At 39.8% G+C, this 27182-nt stretch overlaps 1 protein-coding gene across 1 annotated transcript in view; it reads right to left on the bottom strand.

The window, feature by feature from the left end:
• Positions 1 to 27182, bottom strand: part of dst (dystonin) — a 148069-nt gene that overhangs the window by 29887 nt on the left and 91000 nt on the right. The window contains exons 47-71 of the mRNA XM_052571690.1: positions 26233 to 26772; positions 25643 to 25819; positions 24927 to 25050; positions 24508 to 24716; positions 22386 to 22703; positions 21800 to 21966; positions 21355 to 21511; positions 20343 to 20469; positions 20174 to 20230; positions 19850 to 20073; positions 19568 to 19697; positions 19190 to 19389; positions 17240 to 17735; positions 13531 to 14999; positions 6898 to 7059; positions 6369 to 6539; positions 6111 to 6277; positions 5678 to 5837; positions 5156 to 5482; positions 4933 to 5017; positions 4451 to 4692; positions 2316 to 2522; positions 1310 to 1429; positions 1102 to 1209; positions 797 to 1015 (exon numbers count right to left, since the gene is read on the bottom strand). Coding sequence (XP_052427650.1) covers positions 797 to 1015; positions 1102 to 1209; positions 1310 to 1429; positions 2316 to 2522; positions 4451 to 4692; positions 4933 to 5017; positions 5156 to 5482; positions 5678 to 5837; positions 6111 to 6277; positions 6369 to 6539; positions 6898 to 7059; positions 13531 to 14999; positions 17240 to 17735; positions 19190 to 19389; positions 19568 to 19697; positions 19850 to 20073; positions 20174 to 20230; positions 20343 to 20469; positions 21355 to 21511; positions 21800 to 21966; positions 22386 to 22703; positions 24508 to 24716; positions 24927 to 25050; positions 25643 to 25819; positions 26233 to 26772 — 6363 coding nt within the window. The remainder of the gene's footprint in view (positions 1 to 796; positions 1016 to 1101; positions 1210 to 1309; positions 1430 to 2315; positions 2523 to 4450; positions 4693 to 4932; positions 5018 to 5155; positions 5483 to 5677; positions 5838 to 6110; positions 6278 to 6368; positions 6540 to 6897; positions 7060 to 13530; positions 15000 to 17239; positions 17736 to 19189; positions 19390 to 19567; positions 19698 to 19849; positions 20074 to 20173; positions 20231 to 20342; positions 20470 to 21354; positions 21512 to 21799; positions 21967 to 22385; positions 22704 to 24507; positions 24717 to 24926; positions 25051 to 25642; positions 25820 to 26232; positions 26773 to 27182) is intronic.

The following is a 27182-nucleotide window of genomic DNA, read 5'->3' as shown; positions in this document are numbered from 1 at the left end:
GGTTACTGGACGATCTTCTATTTCTGGTCTGTTAAACGCATTGGCTATTTTGCAACGAGCCTTCAGCGCGTACTGAGTGAGCGAGCGCCTGACTGAGTAGCCTAACATAAACATATAACTAGAAGTTGGTGTTTTTTTCTTCTTCGGGGGTGTCAGGGGCGTTGCCTGTTACGTCGTTTGGGTTATTGGGCTACCTTGTTGAACGCATATCATTATATTTTACTTTTTTTTTCCAAATATAATTAATTAGTCCAACGAACTGTTCAGTACGTAATGCGTACCACGTACCTAACCGAAAGCCTCGTACCGAACGGTTCAATACGAATACGCGTATCGTTACACCCCTAATATTCTGACCTTTAAATCAAAACATTATTTTATGACATCAATTACTGCTTTATTTAATCAGAAACATTCTTAATTTTATTAGAAGTAGGCCAACAGCTCCCCTTAAATATTCAAACTCCTTACTAAGCGCAAAAATTATTAAGGCAAAATTTTGCTATATATGTATATATATATATATATATATATATATATATATATATATATATATATATATATATTTATAAAGCATTAGTGTCACATTTACACTGGAAAAATCCTCTTATCCTCTCACACTACATACTTTATGTTTATATGCACTAGTTTTTGTCAATTGCACCAGTTGAATCAGGTTGAGAGAGTGATCAGATTCAAGAGTTTACATTTCCTGATGATTGGATTATTTCAGGTCTAAACCATCTCTTTTAATCAGATTGATTGAGGTGCTTGCATGAAGAGTGTTCAGTCTCACCCTCAGCTCCTCTTGTTGCTGTCGAAGTGCTTCGTACTCAATAGTGGGCTGGGCCAGCTGAGTGAAGGCAGTCCTCGTCTCCTGCAGCCATGGCCACAGTTCATCGTGTGTCTCCCAGAACTGACAGGCCAGAGAATGAGCTCTCTCCAGCTGCAGACAGCGCTCCGAATTCAGCTGACTAACCACACTGTACTTCTCTGACAACGCCTGGAGCTTCACCTGTATGACACCATAGTGTTTTGAGTCCTACAACTCTACTCTTCACAAATTAGGCTTCGTTTTTTTATACATTTTCTTTTACTTACCCTTAACGCCTGCTTCTCTGCCTCATCTTTGTTGTTCATAATGGCCTCGCCAGTCTTCACGATGCCATCCACGGCGTCTTTATGTCTCATAATGTCCATGGAGAAGCTCTGGAGGAGAAAGTGTGCTTTAGGCAATGTGCGCTACAGTGTGTTTCTGTGATTCTGGGACAGCGCAGGTTAGAGACAACCATATGAACACACGACTGACCTTCTGAGCCTGCAGTTGAGCGGTGGTCTGCTCCGGCTCAAGCCTGACGTCCCCAAGGCAAGACAATTTCCTCTCTGCCTCCGTCAGCCACTGGAGCTCAGAGCTGGCTGCCTGCTCAAACTGCACATCAGGAACAAACATTCACACACTGTACATATCACATTTCTATTCACCATACAGTATCTCATGCAGTTCAGCTTAGATTAATGTCATATAATTTAAGACACATAACTTGAATATATTAAATAAATAAATACAAATGATTACATTGAGTACCAAATGTTTACTTATTTAAATTTTCATAATGAACAGCTTCTTCTCCAGTCCACCCAGATAATTAATGGAAACCAAATCATGCCATAGAGAAATACACACATCTTTGAGTGCATTAACATGATTCTCCTCATTTACATAACAAAACATATTGAATATCCAGGCAAATGAAGACAGATTGTTAGAAATCAGCCAATCTGGTAATTTGCCTATATAAGTCTGAAAACAGCATGTTTCATTCTAAGAGCACATAATGTTCATGAAGAAATTAAATTAAGATTTTGGTTTAACAAACACTGACATTATAACTGGAGATACAAAGTCACAAAAATGCATATTGTTCCTCTTTATAATAACCAAATGACCAAACTTAATAAAAATAATTCAGATGTGTCATATATTTACCTTACATATTATATTACAAACCTAGGCAAGTCAGCTATGCATAAATGAATCAAGTCTTCTCACAGCACAAAGAGACTAATGTGATGCAAATGTAATCAATCTGGGTCACACTCCATTAGTTTATTATGGTAATACCATCAAGGCAGCTCAAGAGGATCAATTAAGTTTGAATGACTATAAAGCACTAAGAATTAGCACTACAATGAATCCAGTCACCCTTGGCAGAAATCACAGGCGTTGCATTGTTTGGGTGCTTCAACAAACTTCATTGTGAATCTTCCTAATAAAGGGTGGTGTTATTTTCTCAAGCAGCTGAGAACCACTGTACCTGCTGGGATTTTAAGATGGCAGCTCCAGTCTGGTCTACATGCTGTGTAATAGCATCGCTAGCCGTTCTGTAGCGCTCGTTGTCATCTGTGACCATCCTGTCCAGACCTTCTCTTGCTCGCCATGGGACGAGTTCCAGCAGAGCGCTGCTTACTTCATTAAGAGAGTCAACCACTGGCTTCTGATCCTTAACCTCCTTCATCAGCGTCTGGATGTGACAAGTAAAGCAGTCATACATCAACCAAATCTGACAATATTTGAATACTGAAATCATAAACATTCCATTTTAAACATACTTCAAATACTGACATTTCTTTACTAATTAAATATGTGTTTTTAGTACAAATGAATAGTGTCCTTGTTATATACTTACTAGAGTAATAACAGTAAAGTATGCTAATATCAAGCAACTAAACATAAAGTATGTGTTAAAGGGGTCATATGATGAGATTAAAATTTCTCCTTTCTCTTTGGAGTGTTACAAGCTTTTTGTGCATGAAGAAGATCTGTAAGGTTGCAAAGACTAAAGTCTCAAATAAGAAAAAAAAATATATATATATATAGAAAGAGATATTCTTTATCAAAGTTAAGACTCCAACCCCATTTTATGCCAATCACAGTTCACTGGTTCAACTGGCCAATCAGAGCAGACTGTGCTTGTCAGAATTAGGAAATTTGTAGAAAATGACGCGTTTGAGAAAGGTGGGGCATAGAGTGCCTGCAATAATCTACAATATTTGAAAAATAATGTGTTTTTGAACATTAAAGCCTGTCATCATATTCTGTTACACCAAATACACAAAATAATGATCTATAAAAAAGCATCATATGACCCCAACTCAGTACTTATTTGTGTAATTACACTGTCACAATGATGTCTTAAAATACAGTGCACTGTAAACTCATTACCATTTTCCAAAATTAAACTGTATTACTTATTAAGCCCTTTCACATATACAGTCTTTTCCGGAAAATTACCGGTAAATTGCCGTAAAGAGATACCGGTAAATTCGATCCTGCAATTTACCGGTATGAGACGTTGTAACATAACTAGTAAATTGATTTCTGCTTTGTGTGAACGCAGAAGGAAAATTACCGGTATGAGCAGAACGCGGTGACATAAGACGTCCACTCTGGGCCAATCATAACAATGTTACGCATTCAAGCAATGTTTACGAAAATAAAATAAATGTCATCCAACTGGAGCGACAGTGAAATTAAAGTGCTTCTCTATTACATGGTAATTACCTTTGCCGGTGTCTTGCGCCATCTTTTGAACGCAGAACTGACGGCACAATTATTTATATATTTATTTCAATGAATGTAATCAAGATATTAGATATCATAATATTTAGGCTATGGTATATTATAGAGCTGGTTGGTTTGTATCGGTGACATAATATGAAATGATATGCGTGCGGCCTGTGAGTCTTGCTCTTGGACCATAGTGCGGCCCAGTGAAAAAAAACAAAATGTTGAGAACAACTGCTCTAAACAGTGGCTTGAATTCAGAGGAACCGAGGAGGTGTGATGAAGCATGTCGAGTCAATAGGCAAACACTGAGGCACCAACTTTGTTTAGCTGCAGATATACCCTCGGATGCTAGCGACAACCGACAACATTTTATCTCCTATAGTTCAGTATTTTGGTTTGTAGTCGTCTATTACGACGTCTCTAGAAATGTCCTTATGAAAAATAACCATGGTTTTATTATAGTAAAACTTATAGTAAAACTGACTACCATTTGTATAACCACAGATTTACTACAAATACCATGGTTAAACTATGGTTATTATAGCAAAACCATGGATAATTTGTGGTTACCATGGTTTAACTATAGTAACCATGTTTTTTTTTTTTGGTTAATTTTCGTCAGGGTGTAACACCTTAATCAATACCAGCCAAAGAAGAAAAGTCTTCAGAACCACTTCAGTGGAGTTACGCTGGATTTTAAAATTTTCACAGAGCTATAAAATTAAATTTTATTGGATTCCTGGCAAATATACACACAGTGAGGGGGAGACTTACAAAACTCTGTTTATTTGGTACTTTATGTACCTAGCAGAAACGCTTGAGATCTCATTATTTATTTATTTTTCCTATGGGTTAAAATAGAGCTGCAGCACTAACACTTACTTTCTGCCTCTCCTGTAAGCAAGTGAGCTGCTCTCCGACCGGCTCTTGAGCTTTAAACATGGCCAACTCCGACTCTACCTTCTCCAACCAGGAGTTCAGCTCCTCGTGTGTGTTTTGCAGTTTAGTGGCGAGAGACAGGGCTTTGTCCAGAGTCTTTGAAACATTGTTGCTCATTGTGTTGATCTCTGAATACCTCGTCTTTATTCCATCTAGTTTACCTTGGATGACGACGACCTCATCGCCTGAATGAAACACACACACACACACAATACAGACATTCATACAGTTTCAGAGCATAGAAAACATTTAATTTAACAGGAAACCTTTAAAATGTTGGTTATGCAAATAATAATAAAAATCATTATATAATAATAAGAATAAATTGTCATAGCATTTGTTACATAATCAAATTGCAATATAACTATTCAAATATCAATCAGTTAGTTATGTTTTTATTTTATTTTATTTTATTTTTATCTCACCTGTGGTCTGTTTCAGTAGTTCTAACCCATTATGGATGGCCTGTTCAATATTTTGTTTCCTCAACTCAATGTCCTCATGAAGAGCCTGGATATTGAAACATACATCAGTCACAAGCATCTTCTGACAGAGTAATAAAAAAATCATCCCACACCACTGAGGACAAAGACATTAAATGAACAAAACAGGGAGAGGAAGCCTTAAGAGGAGGAGCGTGTTAAGTACCAGCTGCTCAGCATGATGTTTAGCGAGCACAGCCGTCGTGTAGTCTTGGATCGAGACTTCGCTCAGTTTGCTGTGCACCTCATCAAGCCATGTCATTAGGGCCACTTCGTCCTCCCCAAAGAGCTGTGCATTAGCCAGCGCCTGCCGCAATAACTCGGCCTTCTGGCGGCAACGCTCCTGCAGCTCGATGTAGCTGCTGTGCATGGTATCAAGCTTTGCCTGCACCAGCTCCTTGTCATCCGCACAGCTGACTGTCCGTAAAGACTGGCCCAGACTCAGGGCCTGGTACAAGATCTTACCACGGCCCAAAACCTCCTCCTCTAAAGCCTGATTACCATGGAAGTCACATGACCAGTGGGCAGAAACCATAATAACAGAAAAAGAATGGGTCAAATGAGAACACAAGGAAGAACAACAGAAATGCAGGGAAAATGGGCAATGGATAAAAATAAATGAAATGAAAACGCGATGGATAACGAAACTAAACATGGGACTATGCCGTTGTTACAGATGCTTCTGTACCTTATGCTGAGAAATTTGCTCTTCCAACTTGGACGTCTGGGTGCCGATGGGCTCTGAGTTGGCTAGTCTTTTTTCAGTAGCTGTGAGCCACTCCGTCCAAGGCTCAAGGGTCTCGTGAAATTGCTGTGCCACCACCAAAATATTCTCCAACTGCTTTTGCCTGCCAAGATCATCGCAGTTAGTTTTATTGCTGGACATGAATGCGTTTAATTATACTGTGCCATGGCATATGCTAAAACACAGTCCTGTACCCAAGAATAAGACAAATGATATCTTATAAACAGAGCTGGAAAATAAGAGCTAAAACAAGATTTGTCCACCAAAGCTTTTTTTTTTTTTTTAAATCAAAATGATAATAGCCTATCCCTATTTGGCTTGCCTACAATGAACACGTCATTTCAAAAATTTTCCAAAATGTTGCAGTAAGTTTTACCTGTTGTCAGCTTTCTTAAGTAGGTCATCCCACCTTTGGCCCAGGCATTCGATCTCTCTCGCAATCTTCTCCTTATCAAAATGATCAGCTAAATTGGTCACCTTCCGTCCCTCCGTCTTAATCAGCTCCACCGTGGCTCTCCGGTCATCCAGCAGTCTCTGCAGAAGCTAGACAGAGCCAGCAGAAACAATACAGTGAGTAAAACAAAAAGACAGATTTCACACTGGTGAACTAATTCTAAGCATTTCGGCATCATACCTTCTGCTCTTGTATCTGTGCTTTCACCACTTTGAATTCTGCTGATGGAGGCTTCTGATTGGCCACCAGCTCCTCGGTGTCCGTGAGCCAGCTGAGAAGGGACTCCAGTGCATCCTGGAACCTGCCACAGTGCAGCAGGGCTTCATGAAGCTGTGCAGATCGCTCCGCAACCTGAGCAGATCACAAATACAGAAGTGTTAAGGAAACTACCTTGAAACTATAGCTTGGCACGCTAGAAATGTCTCAGTTTGTTAGTGTAGCATCTCACACTACACCGCTTTTTGTAATAAAAGTTCAATATTGGAAACACTACACTATTTTACAGACTATTCCTTAACTACTGAAAAGGTAATAACATCACTATTTGGTAGTTACTCACCAACACTGGCAAACATTATGATTGTTATAAAAAAATTATGAGCATTCCAGAGTGCAGTGGACAAAGAAATCAAACGATTCATACATGGTATCGCACCTCTTCAACTGAATTGTAAACCGTTTTTGAAACTAGATCAAGTGTGGGTCTTACTTTTTTGTTGAGGGTGTTCCATCTGGTGTTGACCTCCTCTAGATCCTGATCAAGTTTTATGGTGCTTGTGCCTTTGGTGGCATTTTGGATCAGTGCCTGGCCCAGAGTGTTCAACTCCTGCAATTGGCTCTGCAGCGACTCGGTGACGTCCCTTTGGAAAACCTGTATGTGATAAATACAGAACAACACTGAAAACCCATATGAAAATGTATGCCATTCAATCGTCTACAATATTCAAGCAATCATTGAAGTCACTCTTCCAAAGCTAAGAACACTGCATTTAGTTTTCAGTATTGGTTTTTTAGTTAAGAATCAAATTTGTCTAAGATGTTTCTCTTAAAATTCATTAGCAGATAGCAGAAGGCTTGTTGAGATCCAGTAAGAGGACCAAGCTACTAAATAAATAAATTTAGCACACAGTAGCTGGTACTAAATCCTATTAAGGGGACCAACATCCAAAACATATGCTAGAGGCCAGCTTTGTTGGTCTTTTCAGCAGGATAACTAGATATGTTGTGGCCAGCAGCCTTATAAGGTGATGCTCTTCCACTGAAATGGCAATATGTGCACTCTAACGCTAGCCAACTGCGGCTCGGTTACAGCCAGCTGTGCACAATCACTGACCAGCAATCACGATAAACCTAATTCAGCTTTCTCCTAATCTGATAAAGGCCGAATGGCACTAGCCAGCCTCCCAGGAAACACTAATCAAACGATCAACATTTGCAGGCTATTTTGGGGTACCTGGGTGGAAGGCAAGGCCACAAGTTCCATCTGAGAACATTCGGCTATGGATGTTAATAAACTCTCTATGTCTTCATCGTCCACTTGTTTTATTCCATTGGAGAAGCCTGCCTCTCTTTCAACTAACAACAAGAAATCCTCTAAGTCTGCCATTTTGGAGTCTGTAACTTTTTGCTCGCATTCATAACACTTTTCGTCCTTGGTTACATGTTGTTCTAGATTCTGCCGGCGATGCGAAAGAGTCTTTGGTTCTGTCACCAAAACACAGAGGAGCTCACAGTCATCCTGCAAACAAGTGTCTTCAAGAAGTTCAGCTGTGGGTAATTCCTCATATCCTGAGAATGTTGTGGAGTTGTGTGTTTTACTACTTGAGTCTGCCAGCGTCCTGACATTTATATCTGGACAATTGCTATTGGAAGCAGTGCGCTGACCCAAACTGAGGTCTGAGTTGTAGGTATTATTACGTTGTTGGCTTCCAAGCATCGATGCATCTGTGTAATACAGCGGAGTGGGTAATCTGTCTTTCATTGGGGAGAAGGGGAACTCTTCCTGACCGGAGCTGAGGGAACACCCAGGCTTGAGGTTTCCAGATACTTGCACCCCCTCAACAGAAGAAAGGCTTCTCGTGCCAGGCCCAGGTTGCCTCTGGACTCGTGTGTTTCGCTGTTCTCTCTCCACAGTGGGACTACACAGACCCGAGTCGCCTTCTGAGGTAAGAGAGTTCGTCATACTGCTTCCTCTTCCTCCTCGACTCAACCCGTGTTGGCCCGTTCCGTCATTGCACAGCGTTCCACTGCAGCTGCCGTACTCGCTGAGGTTTGCGGGGGCGAAGGCCCGCCAGGAACGGCGGTGCTGAGCAGGCTCGATTTTCTCGCCCGCTGGCTGTGGCTTACACAGCATGGTGTCTGCACCACGGATAATATCTCCATTAAGCTTCAAGCCGTCGAACACGACCCGCTCATCCAAACGCACCGCCTCCCTGCTGCGGAGCTCAAAGGCACTGGAGGAGGCCAAGACGCCGTTCCCACAGAGTGTGCTTATGTCCAGGTTGCGATGGCTATATGGTAAAGTGCCAACTAAGTGCCTTGAGGCCAGGCTGCCCTTAGATCCCGAGTCGATTTGCTCATTCAGACGCACTGTGTCATAAATGGACCTCTGGGGAACGTAACAGTCATCGATGTTGAGGTCCTCCTCCTCTCCTTTGCCCACACAAGAAGGGTTCTGCCGCAAACAGTCTGGTCTACTCAGTGGTTTGCCCATTATGACAATCACTTACAAATGACTTATAACAATGAGGTAAAGCTTTTCAGTGCAACGACCCTTAACAGACACAAAAACATCAAATAAACTTTTGAAAAGCTATAGCGGTCTTTACTTTTGAAAATCACTAGGAAACACTTCACCCCAAAGAAGACGTAATGGAATAAATAAAGAATATGTGCATGAATAGACTGTTTAAAACCTAAAATTACAATACCACAAAAATAATATTTATTTATGTTATAGAGGTGGTGAAAATAAAGTTAATGAAATAATTTTCTTTCTTTTTTTTGTTATTTCTAATATACATCACTTCTTCCTCTTATACATCCTTTTCCAAAATGACAATCCTTCCGGTTTGCATTTCTCCCCATTGTCACAACTTGTCATTATTGCTTGTTTCCTTAGTTCTTTGTAAGTCCATCAGGAACGTCATCCAGTGTAAAAAAAAGGAATTTTAGAATTTCCTGAGAACTCCCGTACAGTTATCCACACAGAGGTATCCCGTATGCATAATGCTGGCATATCCTGATTCAAATCCTCCAATCTGGGAAAACAAAGCCACAAGCTCCAGGAGAAACAAAAAGCAGCTCCGGCTTCTCTTGTGGTCCAACCGGCAATGACAGAAACCCTCCTGCCACAGGGCTCAAGGCCCCGCCCCCCTCTCATTATTCAGGCAACATCTGCCACAGCTCCATTTGTGTGTTGGCCGGCTCATGCTGATTGGTAGACGCTTGACCCTCTTTTAATTCTCCCCTTCTGTCTCCATGTCCCATTTGACTTAAGTTCTTAGTGTGCTTCAGCTCTGACAGCAGCTCTCCTCCTCTTGTCAGGGGAGGGCAGAGAGAGAGAAAAAAGCAAAGCTACAAAAGCGAGCGGCACTCTCTCAGATGACATCACACAAGGCAGAAATAGATATGCTTTCTGCTCTCTTGCCCTCTTCGTCCCTTGCATCTCCTCCTCTCTGCCTGGTGTTTTGGAGCCACGGAAGAGCCTGTAGTGTCTCATAATTACAGAAGAATGCTGAGGGAGGAACTGGATGGGGTAATGAAACACCGTAACCTGTGCCAAGTGCATGACAGGTCTTTTTTCATGGCAAGTGGACAAGGTGGGAGAAGCATGGATTGAAGGGTAGAATGAATAAAGAATATAGTTTGGTTTTCGTGTACTTGACAACTTTACTTGTCAGATAACCTCCGGATACATTCTAGTCCCCTTAAAAGTGAATATCACAGTATATATACTCCATTTTGCTGGGCCCTACATAGGTACCAAGGTTTTTATATATTTTTATTATTATTTTGAGCACCAGCTCAGTAGTATATGATGTTTAGCAAAATTAGTCCAGTTAAACATTCAGCTTAATTATATTAAATATATATATTAGTGCTTTCAAACGATTATTCGTGGTTAATCACATCCAAATTAAAAGTTTTTGCTTACATTATATATGTATGTGTATTGTGTATATTTATTACGTGTATTATTTATTATGTATAGAAATACACATACATTATATATTTAGAAAATATTTATGTTTCTACGTTTATATATTCATATTCTTATATTTTATATTATCTATAAATATATTTCATATATAAATAACAAATTATTCTTAAATATATATACAGTATACACACACATAGAATCTCAACAAAACTTTTATTTTGGATGCAATTACTCACTATAGATTGTTTGACAGCAATAATATATACCTATATATATATATATATATATATATATATATATATATATATATATATAATGTAACACATATCATGTAATAATGCATATAATAATCTAGGACATGGATCACCTAGATTAAAGGTTTCATATGTGACAGAATCACATAAATATGTCCTGATATATAAAAGTAAATATCCATGTGTCATCATCTGTGACATTTCAGCATTGCTGCCGAAAGTGTAGGGAGTAGTGAACAGTGTGTAGGTTTCTGGGAATCAGTACACAAACTTTTTGTGTTAGAAAAAAAGAGGAAATAAGAAATGAAGAGGTAAAAGATAGGTGTGGGATCTGAACAGGGGTGTTTTGAACTAATCCAGGCTGAGAATGAAGAAAGGCAGAACATTTGCTTTTATAGTTAGAAGGTCCAAGTCTCTAATGTCTCTGAGATGTGTTTACTGCTGTCGACGCCACATAGACGTCTCATGAAGCAAATAAAAGGGATTTATCTTTCTATGACGCCATTTATTTGGATGAACTTGACAATTTGCTGTGCTTTACAACTGCTTGATTTTGTGGCTTTATTTATAAAAACAAGCAGAATTTCTGTGCAATTCGTTTATAAATCCATCCTTATGTAAAAAGTGACAATTTACGTAAGCATGACTTTACAAACAATTTAAACAGAAGTCTGTGGCCCTCGGAGTTTTGACCAACCATTTGCACAACGCAAAAACTTGCAAGATAGTCTTTTAAATGTGGATGTACAAATGATCTGACCTGATATTAAATGCATGAAACCATTCAATTAAAACCAGACATGATGGAGAACAATGCCTGTCTGTGCACAGAAACAGGGCAGGGAGGTTCCCCATCCAAAACAAAAAAAAATCTCTGTCAACAAAATCCCTCACCATTCACACAAACAATACCCACAGGCACTGAAACGCAGCACTATTATTTAGATGAGAACAAAGGTTTCGTTGAAAAAAATACAAATCTCAGAGTATATTCCTCCGGCACTTGAGGGCTGAGATCTATTGTGCCAAGAACGATCTCTCTTTGTCAGTGTCCCAGGAAACATGATAGCAGTGAAATAACAACTTCATCATAATGCAGCAATGTGCATAAGTTCTAGTGCTGTGCTGGTGGAGGGGGTTTGTTCGGTGAGTCAGCTCACATACACCCTTTTCCCATCATCACCTATGGAATTACAAATAACTGTGATTCAAGAGCCAGAAATTCCCACAGCTTCACAGGAATGCCATGTCACATCTAAGTAGTGGAAAAGAAGACTCAATTTCCAAACATCTCCTGCGAGTGTAAACCTCACAGTCACAATGTCAGGGTGTTGTGGCTTGATTTCCCAAGTCCTTATAGATTAGGTTTTATTGAATCCACTCAACTGAAGAAAAAAAAAGATACGGACACACGGATATTTAAAAAAAAAACAGAATCAGTTTCTGTCTTGAAAATCTATGCCAGTCTTTGTGTTTCATGCTCTGGGTCATTTTGTTGAGTTTCATGGCTGTATCAGTGAGAACAAAGCTGATTTTCCAGCAGCAGCTGACGGAGCTGTGATCACCCATTCAGACATTGAAAAGAAGAAAAAGAATGGGGGAGCCTGAACAACAAGGGGCCTCATGATCGACCGGACGGCGGCAGCTGAGGCTTTATCACCACACTGGGATCTCCATGTTTGATTCATATGCATATCCAAATATAGGTAAAGCTTCCTTCTGCTTCAAGCCTTTAAAGGCTTTCTGAAAGATGTTTTATCCCACTTTTAACCTGGACTGATATTGTAAATATCACATTGTTGTCTTCTTCCATCATCACTGTAATAAAACTATAATTTCTAATATTTGCTTTGATTTCCTTTAGTAGTAATTAGACTATAACAAGAACAGAGAAATCTACTCCAGGTCTTTTGTTTATGATAAGAAACACTCTGCGTTGTCATAACAAAAGAAAAGAAAGAACACATTGCTCCAATATTTGGGAGAATACGTTACATGTTCGAGCATCTGAACAATCCAGAAATTCCTGCAGCAGCATACTTTCCCAAATTATGTACCACTTGAAATACTGAGTTAAAAAGGGTCCAAGAATCCAAACTGACCAAGACAGATATGTAATTTTTGAGAGATGAGGTCAACTTCTCTAAAAATATTGCTGGTTAATTTATAGTCGGTCTCTATCGTTTGCATCTGTGGCACAAAAAATAAATCATTTCCAATTTCCTCTCAGTTTGTCAAAACAAAAATCACTACAGTGAGACAAACATAAATTATTGTGCAATACACACTTCTGCTGTGAGTGTATAGCTGTCAAGTTATTTATTTATTGTTAAGAAATTATTTTTGTGGTAACTTAACTGTGGTTATATTGTGCTATATTAAACACAGAACATTTAAAGATTCGGATAGAAACATAAATATGCAGTACATGCAACCACAAGCTCTAAATTAAAAAGGCTGAACAGATTTGTTAATGTAGCATAATCTGTTTTCTAATATTTTGCACAATAATTTAATCTTTACATATAGCAGGTCTAAATTTAGAAAAATTGAATCAGCAACTAAAACTAAGAGAGCTTAAAAGCCTATTGTTTGCAGTTGAATGGAGAAGCCTGCTCTAGCACAGCTAACAGGGAAAGGAGCAGAAGTCAGACCCCACTACCTTTCACTGCGCCGCTACGATACACGGCACCCCACCGGCCCCCAGCTGGCTCACCGCACATTTGTAACAATGCCCCATCATCTTTTGTCAGCACCAGATGCTCACCAACATACTGAACTTTCTAGAGTAGGTCTAACACGTGGCTAACAGATCAAAAACAACATAAAGCGCAGTATATCAATCCTTTAAAATGTCAGTGACTACTATGGATCTTCTAGAAGGGGAACAGAACAAGGTGAGATATGAAATGAATCTTAAGTTTACCTTGAAGTCCTCCAGTTGTTGGTTAATGACTTCTGTTTCCAATCCAACAGACCCTTGGGACTCCTCTTGTTTTTCAGCACTGCTCAGTTTGTGAGTGAACTCTTGGGTCTTGCTGTAGAACTCCTCCAGATGACTAAGGGTCTCCTCAACCTCTTCTCTTCTACCCGTGGCTCGGTCCATCAGCTTTCCACACTGCTTGTCCAGGGTTTCCAAGTCTCTCTTCAGACCCAGGAGATCTGGGGAGGCTTCTGACTCCAACATCTTCTTGCAACTGTCTCTGCCGTTGGCCGTGTTGGTCATCAGATCCTGAAGTCTAGCAACAAAATCTTTGATAGTGCTCTCCTGATCCCGTAAAGTGTCAAGATCCCTGCCTACAGGAGCCATCCCATCGAACTCATCGTCCAGGTCTGTGAAGTTCGCAAACATTTCACGAATGATGTTCTGGAATTGTCCAATGCCCTGGAGCTTGTTCTCTATGGTGGAGCAGGCATCCTCTACCTTTTTGCTAATTGACATGTGGTCTTTTTCCAAGCTGTCTGCCTGAAGAAGAAGGTCTGTCACCCCTTCCACCTCAGAAGCATCTACCACAAGACTTTTTGCCAGATTTTTGAGATGCCCAATCTGGTTGTGGACACCCTCTAAGCTGTTCTGCTGAGCCTTCATGTTGGTAAAGTTCTTGCTGCTGTAGGCCTGGACACCCAAATCCGAGTGAGAATCGAGCTGTTTCCTGGCAGCCTCCAGCTGCCCTTTGGCTTCCTTCTGTAAGTCATTGAACTCTTTCAGCTTCTGTGAGATATTTTCTAATGATTCTCTTTTGAGCGTTAGATCTTCTGTCAGCTTATCCACTCTTTTAGCAATGGTTGCCATCTCCTCCCTAACCGAATCCCCATCTGAGGTGACTACCTCCAGGAGGCTGTCTGCAGCTGAGTTCATCATCACAACTTGCCCTCTGTGCTGTTCAACGTCTTTCTGGATGGCCTTCAACTGCGAGAGGGATCCCTCGATCTCCACCGAGTTCACGCTGAGCTTCACGGTCTTCTCCCTGTCTTCACACTCGTGCAACCATGAGCTCAGATTCTCAGAATGTTCCTCATACTTCTGTGCCCTCTGCAAGGCCCCCTGAAGCTTTTCTGCATGCGCAGCATTATTTTTCTTCACATCGTCCCAATTGGACCTTAGAGCAGAGAGCTGTCCCTGAAGAGCCACCTTTTCTGCCCCCTCTGTGCTCTGGAGAAGAGCTTCTCCCTCTTTAACGATGGTGGTATAGGGTTCTTCGTGCTCATTAATGGCCTTTTGAGCTGCACTGTTCTCCTTGAGACTCTGTTTTAACTTCTCTGCATTAGCAGAGATGGGCTGTGGCGTACACTGCTCCTGCAGAGTCTGATTCAGCCAGGCTTGGAAGTCCTTCGATGTCTGATGGAACTGCTGGGAGCTGGCGAAGGCTGAGTTGAGCTGCTCAATCCGCTTTCCTGGTGGACACAAGGTAAAATATAAGAATGTTAGATAAGAAGTCTCAACAGTTGTCCGAGGGTGGCATCACATGACAAGTCTCAAATGTGAAACAATGTGCAGAAACACAGGAAAAAAACTCTAAACACTAAAGATTCACAGTGTTTTATTAATGGCGTTCTCAATATAATGGTATGGGTGTGACAGTCCAGTCATAGTTATTAATATTCTGCATTGTAGTTTGTCCTGCTCGTGCTGTGCTCTGAAGAGATATCACCGTACAGTAAGCGTTTGACTCAAAACCAAATGCATCTTATATCAGGTAAATAATATATCCACGATATATAGACACCGGCTGAAATGTTTTGAAATCACTTGTACCCTACCTGTTCCAGTCTGTGTCAGTTTGAGTCTTGGTAAAGTTTTAAATCTCTGCCACCAAGATGCTCCTCTGTCGGTCATAGATTATAGAAAGTAGCTGGATTTATTCACAAACTTTAAAATATTAATTTGAAGCTTCTTTATTTTCAGATTCTTATTCACGGCTTTATCACTATAGGCTTCATATTAACTTATTGTTAGAAAACCGCAAGTTCTATGTGAAATCAGACTTTTGAGTGCTCACATATATTAAGAATGGCATAATCAATAACAGCCCGCAAATATTCAACTGCGAGATTGGTAGTCGAATCAGGCTCCTCGGATCGATCAATGGTATAATATCATTCAATGTAAATTGTGATAATCGTAATTAATAATTGCAATAAAAATTTGAAGGAAATAGGATTTTTGTCATAATCATGCAGCCCAACCTGAAAGCAAAAATCACAACCAACTGAAACATGGCCGAAGTTTGCTATAGAGCTACAGTATGTGCAGTTTGTGGGGACATTAAACACAGGAGTCCACGCGCACCCCCGGCTTTTTTTATGCCACCTGATTTTTTTGAACCGACGACCACCAACTGCAAAGCCCCAAAATTCAAAAACTTGCAGTTTATGCTCAGTCAACTTTTTGGACCATTTTGGATTTTTTCTGAAGTTTTTTATTTATTTATTTTATTTATTTATTTAAGCGAATTTGTTTTGTTTTGTTAACTTCAAAAGTAAAACTACTTTAAATATCTTCAGGTTCAGGATAGGTGAAGTAAAAGGTTCAAATAAACCCTATTTCAGGCTGTTAAGTATAATAAAAACGCTGTCAAATGAACTTTTTTGCTCTTTTTGACCACAGATGGTCAAGATGTTATAAAACATGACAAATAACAATTTCTGGGGTCAGAATTGTATTGAAAAATGTGGCCATTTGTCTCTGTGAGTTGTTTACATCAAAAGTTATGCCACTTTAAATCATATTTAGATTTTTCGGGTTTGGTGCAAAGGGTTAAAAATCAAGCATTTTGGAGATTATATCAGCTTGGTACCCAATTTAATCTTAAAAAAGACACTTGAATGATAAAAAATATGTTGTGGGAAAAAAAAAAATCACCCTATGCGCTTGAGAAAATGAAAAAAATAGTTGATCCTCTACACATCTTTGGCCATTTTTTAAAAGAATTAAGAAATAAGGTCAATATGTTGTCAAATGTCAATATAACCATTCCATTAAATTCCTGGGGTCAGAATTGTATGGGAAAATGTGTTCATTTGTCTCTGTATGTTGTTTACTTCTAATGTTATGCCACTTTCTATTTCATTTTAGATTTTTCGGGTTCCGGTCGGGTGCAGCAAAGGGTTAAAAAAGAACCCTTTGGGACATTATTTCAGCTTGGCACCTGGCAGATTATGAAAATAGACACTTTAAGGATTTAAAAAAATCAGGTGGCATAAAAAAAGCCGGGGGGTGCGCGTGGACCCCTATTTCCATCTAGACTACTAGGCAACATAAATAAAAACCAAGCATGTCTTGCCACGATTTGCTTGTCACAGTTAGATAATATTTGAGCCTTGAGGTGCAGATGGAATCTGTTTTTTTTTTTTGTGTGTGTGTGTGTGTTTTTTTTTTTTTGCTTTTTAAAACTGATTTTAGGGTGATCAGTGGAATTGAACTAACCTTACTAAACTGTATTAAATTAAATAAATCAAGTGATACTTGATAAATTCTTGCTAAATGAACACACAGGTCAGAGGATGCATATGACTTTATATAAAAGAGGACATTCAAATTCTGAGGACGTCTGCACCACTTTTGGCAATGGGCAAATAGTACATAAAGATATTCTGTGATGTTGCAAATGACTTTCTGAAGTAAACGACAATACCTGCTTTGTCCTCAAGTTGTCTAAATGGTTTAGTGATGCCCTCAAGCTGTTTTGTCAAGTCTGCTCTGAGATACTCTTCAGTCACCATGGCAGAGAGCTCAGAGCAGACAGTTTCTGCCTCCTTCAGCTTCTTCTTCTCCTCTCGTAGCTGAGCCAGGATTGTATTAGTGGCTTCAATCTGCTTCTTGACTTCATCAGGTTGGGTGCTGAGGGCCTGCTGGTTATTAAGTTCAGTCTCCAGACAAGTGGCACTTTTACTGAGGCTTCGTAAGAGCTCCTGGAATTGAGTGGTCTTACCGACAGCCTGCTCAATGAGAGCATGTCTCTGAGACAGCTGACCTGTCAGGGCCTGCCACTTCTGGGAAACAGATGCCAGCTGTTCTTTAACCTGCTCTACGGCAGGATCCTGCTGCTCTGACGCACTAGCGATGGCTGTGGCCGCCTCGGTTAACTTCTCATACTGAGGCTTGCGGCTGTCGAACTCCTTGAGGAGAATCTATTCAGAGAAACAACATATGCCATTAAGTAATAGGCATTAAGGATTAGTAAACTTCAGTTGCATTCAAAGTCTTTTGTAACAAAACAGGACTGTTCTCTCAAAAAGGAAAATACTGTCATCATTCAAAACTGGTTTGGCTTTCTTCAATGAAACACAAAAGTCTTTAGCAGAATGTTTACACTGCTCTTTACTGTACAATAAAAGACATACAGGTTTTCATTGTACTACCAAGCTCTACAAAGCTCTGTATACAACCAAAAAAGCATTGCAAAGCTTTAGTTTAGGGTTCAATTCTCACTATTAACAAGTGGCTTATTAACATGCATATTACTAGCATATTGGCTGTTTATCAGCACTTATGAAGCACCTATCAATTCCTCGTCTTCATGACCATATTCTACCCCATACCAAAACTTAACAACTACCTTGCTAAGTTTTTATAAGCAGTAATTAGGCGATAATTGAGGCAGAAGTCAAAGCTAATAGTTAATAGCGAGAATCTGCATTTAAAACAAAGTGTGACAAAAAGTGTACTACAGTAGATTCCAAGTCTTCTCAAGACAAAAAACTGCTCATTTAAATTACACTTTTTTTCCTGTCTTTTTTTTTTTGTTTTTTTTTTGGATCACATTTGTTGTTTAGAACAGAAAAAGCCCAGCAGAAACATTCTTCAAAAACATATTTTCTATTCTAAATAAAAAGTCACATGGATTTGGAACAACATGGTGAGAAAATGATGACAAATTTAATTTGTTGGTGAACTAGGGTTGGGTAATATATATTGTGGCAACAGTATAAATTGTGTGTGTGTGTGTGTGTGTGTGTGTATATATATAGAAAGAGAGAGAGAGAGACTTTGCTGTATTGTGTACTATGTAAATAACACAAGAACACTTAATGCTACGGCCAATTGTTAGAGAAATAATGAACCAAAGTATAAAAAAGTTGTGCACATCCCACAAACCCACACAGGGTTCAGGTGCAGGACAAAAAAGTCAAACTATAACAAAAGATCAAATGTATTGTCTGCACACTCATATAACTGCTCCATAGTAAATATTTATTGCAATGTTTCGACAGGTGCCTGACACAGACCTGATGGTCAATATCAGTGTGCAGACAATACTTCTGTTCTTTTGTTATAGAAGGATAATGAAACATGCATGAATGAGAAAAAGCTTGGGAAATTCTTGATGTTTGACAGTTATTTAGTGCGAAAAGCCTTGAAAAACAAAACGACAGAATTTCCCTCACTGCTCTTGACTGAATAACTTAACCCTACGCAGACCTTTTTTTTACATTTAACTATTTAATTTATTGTACCTGAAAAATGTATAGCTTATTTATCTAGTTTATTTACAATTTATAGTTTATTTGATTTGTCTTTCTTCCAATTACTACTTGTTTAACCTCATATAGCCTCTGATATTTGATCATATATCAACCAGTACCTGGACCTGCTGTTTTTGTGTGTTAAGCATGTTTGGGTCCACAGACAGAGGCCCCAGGACGCCCATCATCAGCTCCTTCTCCTGCAGCCACTGCGAGAGCTGCGGCTGGGTCGTCTGGAAGAGCTCCAGCATGCGGGACGACTCCTCCAGGTGCTGCTTCTGGACCTCCAGTGTGCCCTCGACCTCCTCCCATCCTGCATCTGTGTGTGGAGCATAACACACATCATTGTATCACTCCCAGCTTCACTTCAGCCAATCATCTGATTCAGAGCTGAGCTTTCACAGGAGCTTCACTTCAGCTCACAGTGTGTGAATCTGCACCTGGCCATGCACACAGTTCAAAGCAGATGATTGGTTTTGGATGTGATGCATGCATACCTATCTGTGCCAGCATGTGCTTCCACTTTTCTGCCTCGGGTGAATCAGGGTGTTCCTCGATTAAGCTGAGCAGATTCTCCCTGAGCTGCTGGAGCTGCACTTGCTTTTGTTTCATATTATCTTCAAAGATCTGCGAGACAGACATAATAATCAGCTATTTCAATGCTTGACATGATGACATATGATGACATGCTGTCAAGGTTTTATGGGATTCATTTAATACATTCCCAGAACAACCTGGCAACCACCTTCAAATAATCCACAGTAATGTATGTATTGTACCTTCTGTGATTTTACTGCATCTTTCCCAGAAGGATGGTTACTCAACGATGCTGCTGTCTTCTTTGTGTCTTCCATCCACTGATGTAAAGACTCAGCCTGATCATGGACGCCTTGAACTCTCTTCAACAAAGCGCTGAGCTCAGAGGACCTGGCCTTCAGGAGCTCCCCCAGATGTTTGTAACCGTTGTTAATGGAGGACATGTTCTGCTGGACCAGCATCAACTCTAATGGCAAATTAAGCACATGCTTATAGTTTTATACAAATAGGCATAATAGCCTAAATGTAAACTGACCACAGTATTAGTAATTGGTATGAACTTTCACCTTGGTTTGTTAGATAAGAATGGCTGCCTGGACCAGAACCGTTACTGACAGCTGATCCTAAAGAGAGAAAGAGAGAGAAGACATCTGTTTGCCTTTATGCTAGACAGAATTAGTGAGTGATCATGTAGAACTGAGACATGTGAAATCTTAAAATATTCCTTGGCAATACCTGAGTTGTGATGTATCTTGGCTTTGGCCGGTGATGTCAAAACACTGATTAGGCTACACAGAGCAGATCCCTGGCTATTTATATCCTGGACTGCAGGAGCTTTGAGTGTCCATTCGTCCAATAAGCCCTGTGGACAACAGACCAGAAAATGACATTTGAAAACTTTCAAATCTATACAGAGATAAGAGACATTTGGACATTTTCATCATTTTCCATTGACCTTCTTGAATGGTGAGCAGTGAGAGTACGCTGGAGAAACACATGATCTACTGATTATCCTCCTTAAACCTGCCAGCTCCTTAACAGGATTTTACGAGGGACAAAATCATTCTGAAGGATGGAAAAAGATTGTAATTGTTTTTCTCCAATTCTTACGAGTGCTGATCAGTGTGATAGAATGTTTGCTGGAATAATTCTATTTTGGGGTTCTTTCCCAGACAAACATTTCTTCGATCATAATTTCATAAAAAGTACTAAAATGCAAAGTTTTATAATTTTTCTAAGCATGCTGCTAGAAAATAATGCTTTTGTTTGTCATTTTACAAAATAATTATAAAAAATGTGGTTATAATGGAAATGAGACGTCTCTGTCTGGCCAACAGAAGGAGGATTTGAACATAAGAAATTACTTTCATTTAAGAATATGATATTACAAAACCGTTAGTTTTTCAGAATTGCAATTTAGAAACAAACATTTATTAAAAATTAATTAATTATTTGAACAGATTGATTATTAACTGAATGCTAATGAACTTATTAGCAAGTGCACAGCTTACCAAACTCATCCAAAACTCTCTATCAAATAATATATCACAAGTTCATATCAGTTTACATTCCATTCCCAAAATCCATTCAAGGACATGCAGTAAATCTGTGGATTTTTGAAGTATTTGAAAGTGCCCCTAACTGAAGAATCAGCCATACACAGTGAGATATGTGTCTTCTCCTAGCTATTTTCTGTTCATTGACATGCTCGTTCTGGTGAAGGTGAAAGGTTGGCTCCATCACTCACAGTGGTTTGCTGCAGGTCTGTTCCCAGGCTCTGTTCACTGCAGTTGGGCTGAAGCTCTGGCACTTGCTCTTTTGTCTCCTCCAGCCACTTCATTAACAGCCCTGCGGCAGCTCTGAACTCCTGCAGCTGCTTCTGGCAGGATGAAACCTCCTCTTTTCTGCAATACATAGGATACATGTGCATATAGAGTTTGATTAAAAAGTCTGGAAAAAGCATTAACTAATATTTCTTGTAATACTGTTCCATTACAGCACATGGTTTTAATTCTACAACAGTTCTAGCATCACTTTAGCCAATTAAATAACAGTGACATATGTCAGAGCCAAGAGAAGTATATAAAAAATAATGGGACACACTGGAATGAGACAATATCATAATTTAAGGCATAGTCTGTGTTTTTATTCTAAGTATTGTTTTTAAGTGCTGTTACTTAATAATCACTTACTTATCAGTAAGTGTCTCCTTAAAAGCATTAAAGCTGTCGGAGATGTTCTGCATCTTGCTCTGAAGAAGAGCTGCGCTTCCTTCTGGACCCAGCTTGCTGAGCTCCTCCGTCAGTTTCTGGAGCGTCCCCATGTCCTTTGTGTGCTCGGCTAACTCTGCATTTGTGTCCTACAAATAAAGATTTTATTACAACTTCAAGATATGATCATAGTCAGGTTGTCTCGCCGTCCATCCGTTTTTTTTTTTTTTTTGTAATAACTTCACAGACGTTTTTTTATGTATTTGTTATTGCTATTCATTGGAGGATGTTATTATGCATTGATATTTTCAAGTTAGAAAATTTATTTAAAAAAAAAAGGCATTCACCCTGAAGTTAGTCGCCATAATCTTTAGTCTGCATTCTTAGAAGAAAAAGACTGCACTTTTTAGTGTTCATATCTACTATAGGCCAATTTTGTCTGCTTTTTGGATGACACATAGGGCATTCAGTATTGATTTTGACCTCAACGCTAACAGACATGAACCAAAAGCAGAATCGTCCAATTAAAATATGTAGTTGACTGGGTTAATGAGAGTGAGCAGCAGACCTGGAGGAGCTGGGAGAGCTCAGTGATGTTCTTCCCTGGCCCGTCTGACTCTGACAGAGTCTGGGAGCTCTTCAGCACAAACTGCTGCACCTTCTCAGATGTCTTCTCAAACTGCTCCACCTTGTCTCGGAGCTCCTCCATCTGAGCCACCTTCTGCGTGTGGCGCTCAGAGGCGTCAGTAAACCGCTGGGACAAGCCCTCCATCTTGGTCTGGAGGAGGACGCCAGCGGCCGGCTCAGCACCCTCCACAAACTTCTTCACCTTTGCTTTCATGGCCAAGATGCTGCTCTGCCTGCTGGACATGTCCTGCTCCAGAGCCTGAGAGAAATGGACATGCGTTTTTTTCCCATTTTTTTAAGGTTTTCTTTTTTCTTTTTGTGGTGTATTAATTAAAGGTGAAGTCTGTAAGTTCTGCACCAAATGTAATGACAGAAAAAAATACAAATATTTTCCCAGACACTATCTCTGACTGGCACAGGTCAATTTTGATTTCAAGTCATCTTACAGTGGCATGCGAAAGTTTGGGAAACCCTTCCATAATCTGTAAAAATTTTGAATAATTTTAACAAAATAAGAGAGATCATACTAAATGCATGTTATTTTTTTATTTAGTCCTGTCCTGAGTAAGATATTATACATAAAAATTTTTACATTTAGTCCACAACACAAAATAAATGCTGAAATTATTAAAATAACCCCACTCAAAAGTTTGTGGTTCTTAATACTGTGTTCTGTTACCTGATGATCCTCGACTGTCTTTCTGTTTTGTGATGGTTGTGCATGAGTCCCTTGTCTGTTCTGAACAGTTAAACTGAGCAGCGTTCTTCAGAAAAATCTTTAAGATCCTACAGATTCTTCAGTTTTCCAGCATCTTTGTATATTTGAACCCTTTCCAGCAGTGACTTTATGATTTTGAGATGCATCTTTTCACACTGAGGACATTTGAGGGAAACACAACTATTTAAACACAACTATTTAAAAAGATTCAAACATTCACTGATGCTCCAGAAGGAAACAAGATGCATTAAGAGCTGGGGGTGAAAACTTTTGAACACAATGAAGATGGTCAAATTTGTCTTATTTTGTTGAAATATAATTTTTTTTCCATTTAGTTCTGCCCTTCGTAAGCAACAGAAGATACTTGTATGTTTCCCGGTACACAAATTAAGTACAATTTACCTTGATCTTCAAATTCCAAAAGTTTTCACCCCCCAGCTCTTAATGCATCTTGTTTCCTTCTGGAGCATCAGTGAATGTTTGAATCTTTTTTAATAGTTGTGTTTGAGTCCCTCAAATGTCCTCAGTCTGAAAAGATGCATCTCAAATCATAAAGTCACTGCTGGAAAGAGTTCAAATATGCAAAGATACTGGAAAACTGAAGAATCTGCAGGACCTTAAAGATTTTTCTGAAGAACGCTGCTCAGTTTAACTGTTCAGAACAAACAAGGGACTCATGCACAACCATCACTAAACAGAAAGACAGTCGAGGATCATCAGGTAACAGCAAACAGTACTAAGAACCAAGGGTTCCCAAACTTTTGAGGGGGTTATTTTAATAATTTCAGCAATTTATTTGTCTTGTGGACTATATGCAAACATCTTTTATCTAAAAAATCTTACTCAGAACCGTACTAAAAAAAAAAAAAAATGCATTTAGCATTTAGTATGTGTGGCGAGTGGGGCGGGGCCGAGAGGCGTGGGAACGAGGAGTGAGGCCAGGTGTAGTGATTGAAGATGAGCTGCACCTGTGCCCCACCGCCGGTATCGAGTCCCGCCCCACTCGCCACAGTATGATCTCTCATATTTTTTTACAATGATTCACATTTTCACAGATTCTGCAAGGGGTTCCTAAACTTCCGCATGTTACTGTAAAGTTCTTCTTCAGATTGATTCAATGGGAGTGAATGGGATCCAAAACTGTTGGGTTACCAATACTTTTCATAAACTCTTTTATGTTCCCCAAAAGAATGAAATGCAAACAACAACATGACATGAGGCAGTATTTTCATTTTTGGGTGGACTATCCCTGTAATTGTGCAATAAAGAATTTTTCTGCCAAGTTTCTGATATTCGCTTTGTAATATCCATAGTATCTTTGGATGACAGGTCAAAGGTCACATACTGCCTCCTTGCTAAGTGCATCTGCAATGGAGCTGGAGTCCAGCAGCACTTTGGGCGTCTCCTTCACGCTCTCCTCCACCTTCTCCATCCAGGACATCATCTCATCCAGGCCGTCCTGCACACTCAGGGAGCGCGTCAGGGTCACCTGCAGCTTCTCGTTTCGGTCACTCACTGACTTCGACAGGTTGTCATATCTCTCTACGATGTCATCTACAAACAGGAGAGCATGAATAAATGATGAATAGAAACAGCTGATTACAGTATTTTAGCATCTAATCATAAACTATTGAAGCTTCTTTCTATATCTTATACTGCTTATAAGTTGTGCTGATTTACATTCTTCATGATCTTAAAATAGGCTTCTATAAAACAGGCCCTATGCTTCTGGTGTGAAATGTGACCTGGACATGTCTAACTCACCCACTGTCTCCTGAATCTCCTCTGGATGGGACAGCAGGTCTCCCTCTGTGCTGATCAAGGCATCAGCAGTTTTTCTCAGTGTATCCACCGCAGCCTGACGGGACGTTGTTTGGCCTTGAAGACTCTGGAACAGACCAATGCTTATTACACTCCACTATTAGGACTGCAGTCAATGGACGGATTATCTAAAAAGCACAACATCAGTGGTGTGTGATCTATATCCATCTCAACAGGCCACACGACACAGTTGTTTAGCATGAGGACGTATACATTCAAGGTCAGAAGACAGTTGTACTGTACAGTACATCCCTAGAGAACAGTAATGCAGCCTGCATGTATTTTCTGTCTGTCTTTGTGTGTGTGTGTGTCTGATCTCACTGCTGCTCAGCTGAATCTGGTCTGAGTGCATCATGGGAGAAGTAATCTATTGAAGTATGATTAGCATTGTCTGCTTCTGTATCCACTTCTGCAAGAGCAGCGAACTATAATACAACTCAAGCAAATTAAATCTGAGGCACTGCGAGTTATTCGTGTTGTGGCATGTTTTAAGTGCTATAAATACACTGCTGTCATGCGTTTCAGCTGGATATAGTAGCATTGTTCTATATGATTATATAATACTGAATGGCCTATACAATTTGGACACATTTACATTCTAATTATAATATATTGTGTCCTAATTCTGAGAACTGGATATACTGATGTCATGCTCTTGCCTTGGTCTCCTCCAGCTGTCTCTGTAGGGTCTGGGGGTCTCCAGCGATGGGCTCGGACTGCTGTCTTCTGGACTCTTCCTCAGAGACATTCAGCCACTTCACCAGAGCACCACTGGCGTCTTCATACTTCTTGTACTTGTCCACCACGTCTTTCAAGTTGACTCCAAGCTGATTACACTGAAATGCATCAGAATTATGTTTTAGTTTCATTTTTTTATAAGTTATATAAAAGACTGAAGTGTTTAATAATGTCATGGACTGAAGAATACTGTTTGAATGTTTGCAGAATTTAGAGGCAAATGCTGCCATCTATTGGTGGTAATCAAAAATTTGCGATCTAGCAAAATGATTCGAAACTACTCTAAACACTTTAGTTAGGGACCAGTTCTCAGTATTATTAGTTAGCATGCCTATTATTAACATACTGGCTCTTTATTAGGACTTAGGAAATTAGGACCTAAAAATAAAGTGTGACCGAGAATTTAATTACAATGTTCCTGGAAACAGTCTCATTTTTTAAAGCAAAACCAAATTTCTTCTTTCCTTTCTTTTTATTTTGTAGTGACTCTAGAATTGGACATTAGAAATACCTGCGTATGCAAGGCTTTGTATTGGCTGGTGGCTGAGTCCAGCCTTTCTTTCACTGCAGCACAAGTCCTGGACATATCAACCATCGGCAGGCCGTCTGATTCACCGTGATCGCAGGCCTTCGCTGTGTCCAGCACCTTCTGACCAGAGATGGTTATGAAGCGCAGGTCTCCTTTATGAGAGATGACGTCCTCAGAGAAGCTCTTCTGTCTCTGTAGATTGTTACTCAGAGTGTCCAGACCAGCGGCGGGCGCACTGAGCTCCTCCATCTCCCCTTGGGCCTGCTGTAACCAGGTCTCAAACTCCTCACAGTCCCCCTTGAACTTCTGAAGCTCCTCCTGGACAGTCTGGACCTGCTTCATCTGCTGCTCGGCCTGCGTGAGAGAGGACTCGTAGCGTGCCTCCAGCTCTCTAATGTCCCTCTGTAACTTGTCTTTCTCAGCGGGTGACAGGACCTGCGCCTGTTTGTCGAGTAACGCCTGTGCTGACCGTGTGGCGATGATCAGATCCTGCTGCTGGGACAAGATCTCCTGGTGGCGGGCCTGTGAATCAAGAACCAAGAGCTAGTAAGTCAAAGCATTTTACTGAATTTTCAAATCGAATGCATTTTATTCAGTGTTGAATTGTTTTCCTCTATTTCACCTGAATCTAATTTAGTCTGTTAACAAGTCACCATTTAATGAAATATTCCTGGTCTACAGATTCTGACTGCACCAATATAAATACATGATCTTATGGTGAATAGAATTGCTTAGCCATTGTTTCTACAACATTTTCTTAAAAAAAATCGAAGGAGTAGTGTGATGTCAATTGTGATATTTACAGCTACAGTTGTGATAGAAAGTTTAGAATTTCCTATATTTCTGCATAAGTATGACCCACAAAAAACTGGAACAAATGAGATCAAAATACTAATTGACAAAGATCACTTCAAAAGAAAGAAATGATGCAA

This window comes from Carassius gibelio, chromosome B13 (genome assembly GCF_023724105.1).
Source record: "Carassius gibelio isolate Cgi1373 ecotype wild population from Czech Republic chromosome B13, carGib1.2-hapl.c, whole genome shotgun sequence".
In the NCBI taxonomy this organism is placed as follows: domain Eukaryota; kingdom Metazoa; phylum Chordata; class Actinopteri; order Cypriniformes; family Cyprinidae; genus Carassius; species Carassius gibelio.
The sequence above is the reverse complement of the archived record's forward strand: the minus strand, read 5'-3'. Positions and strand labels throughout refer to the sequence as shown.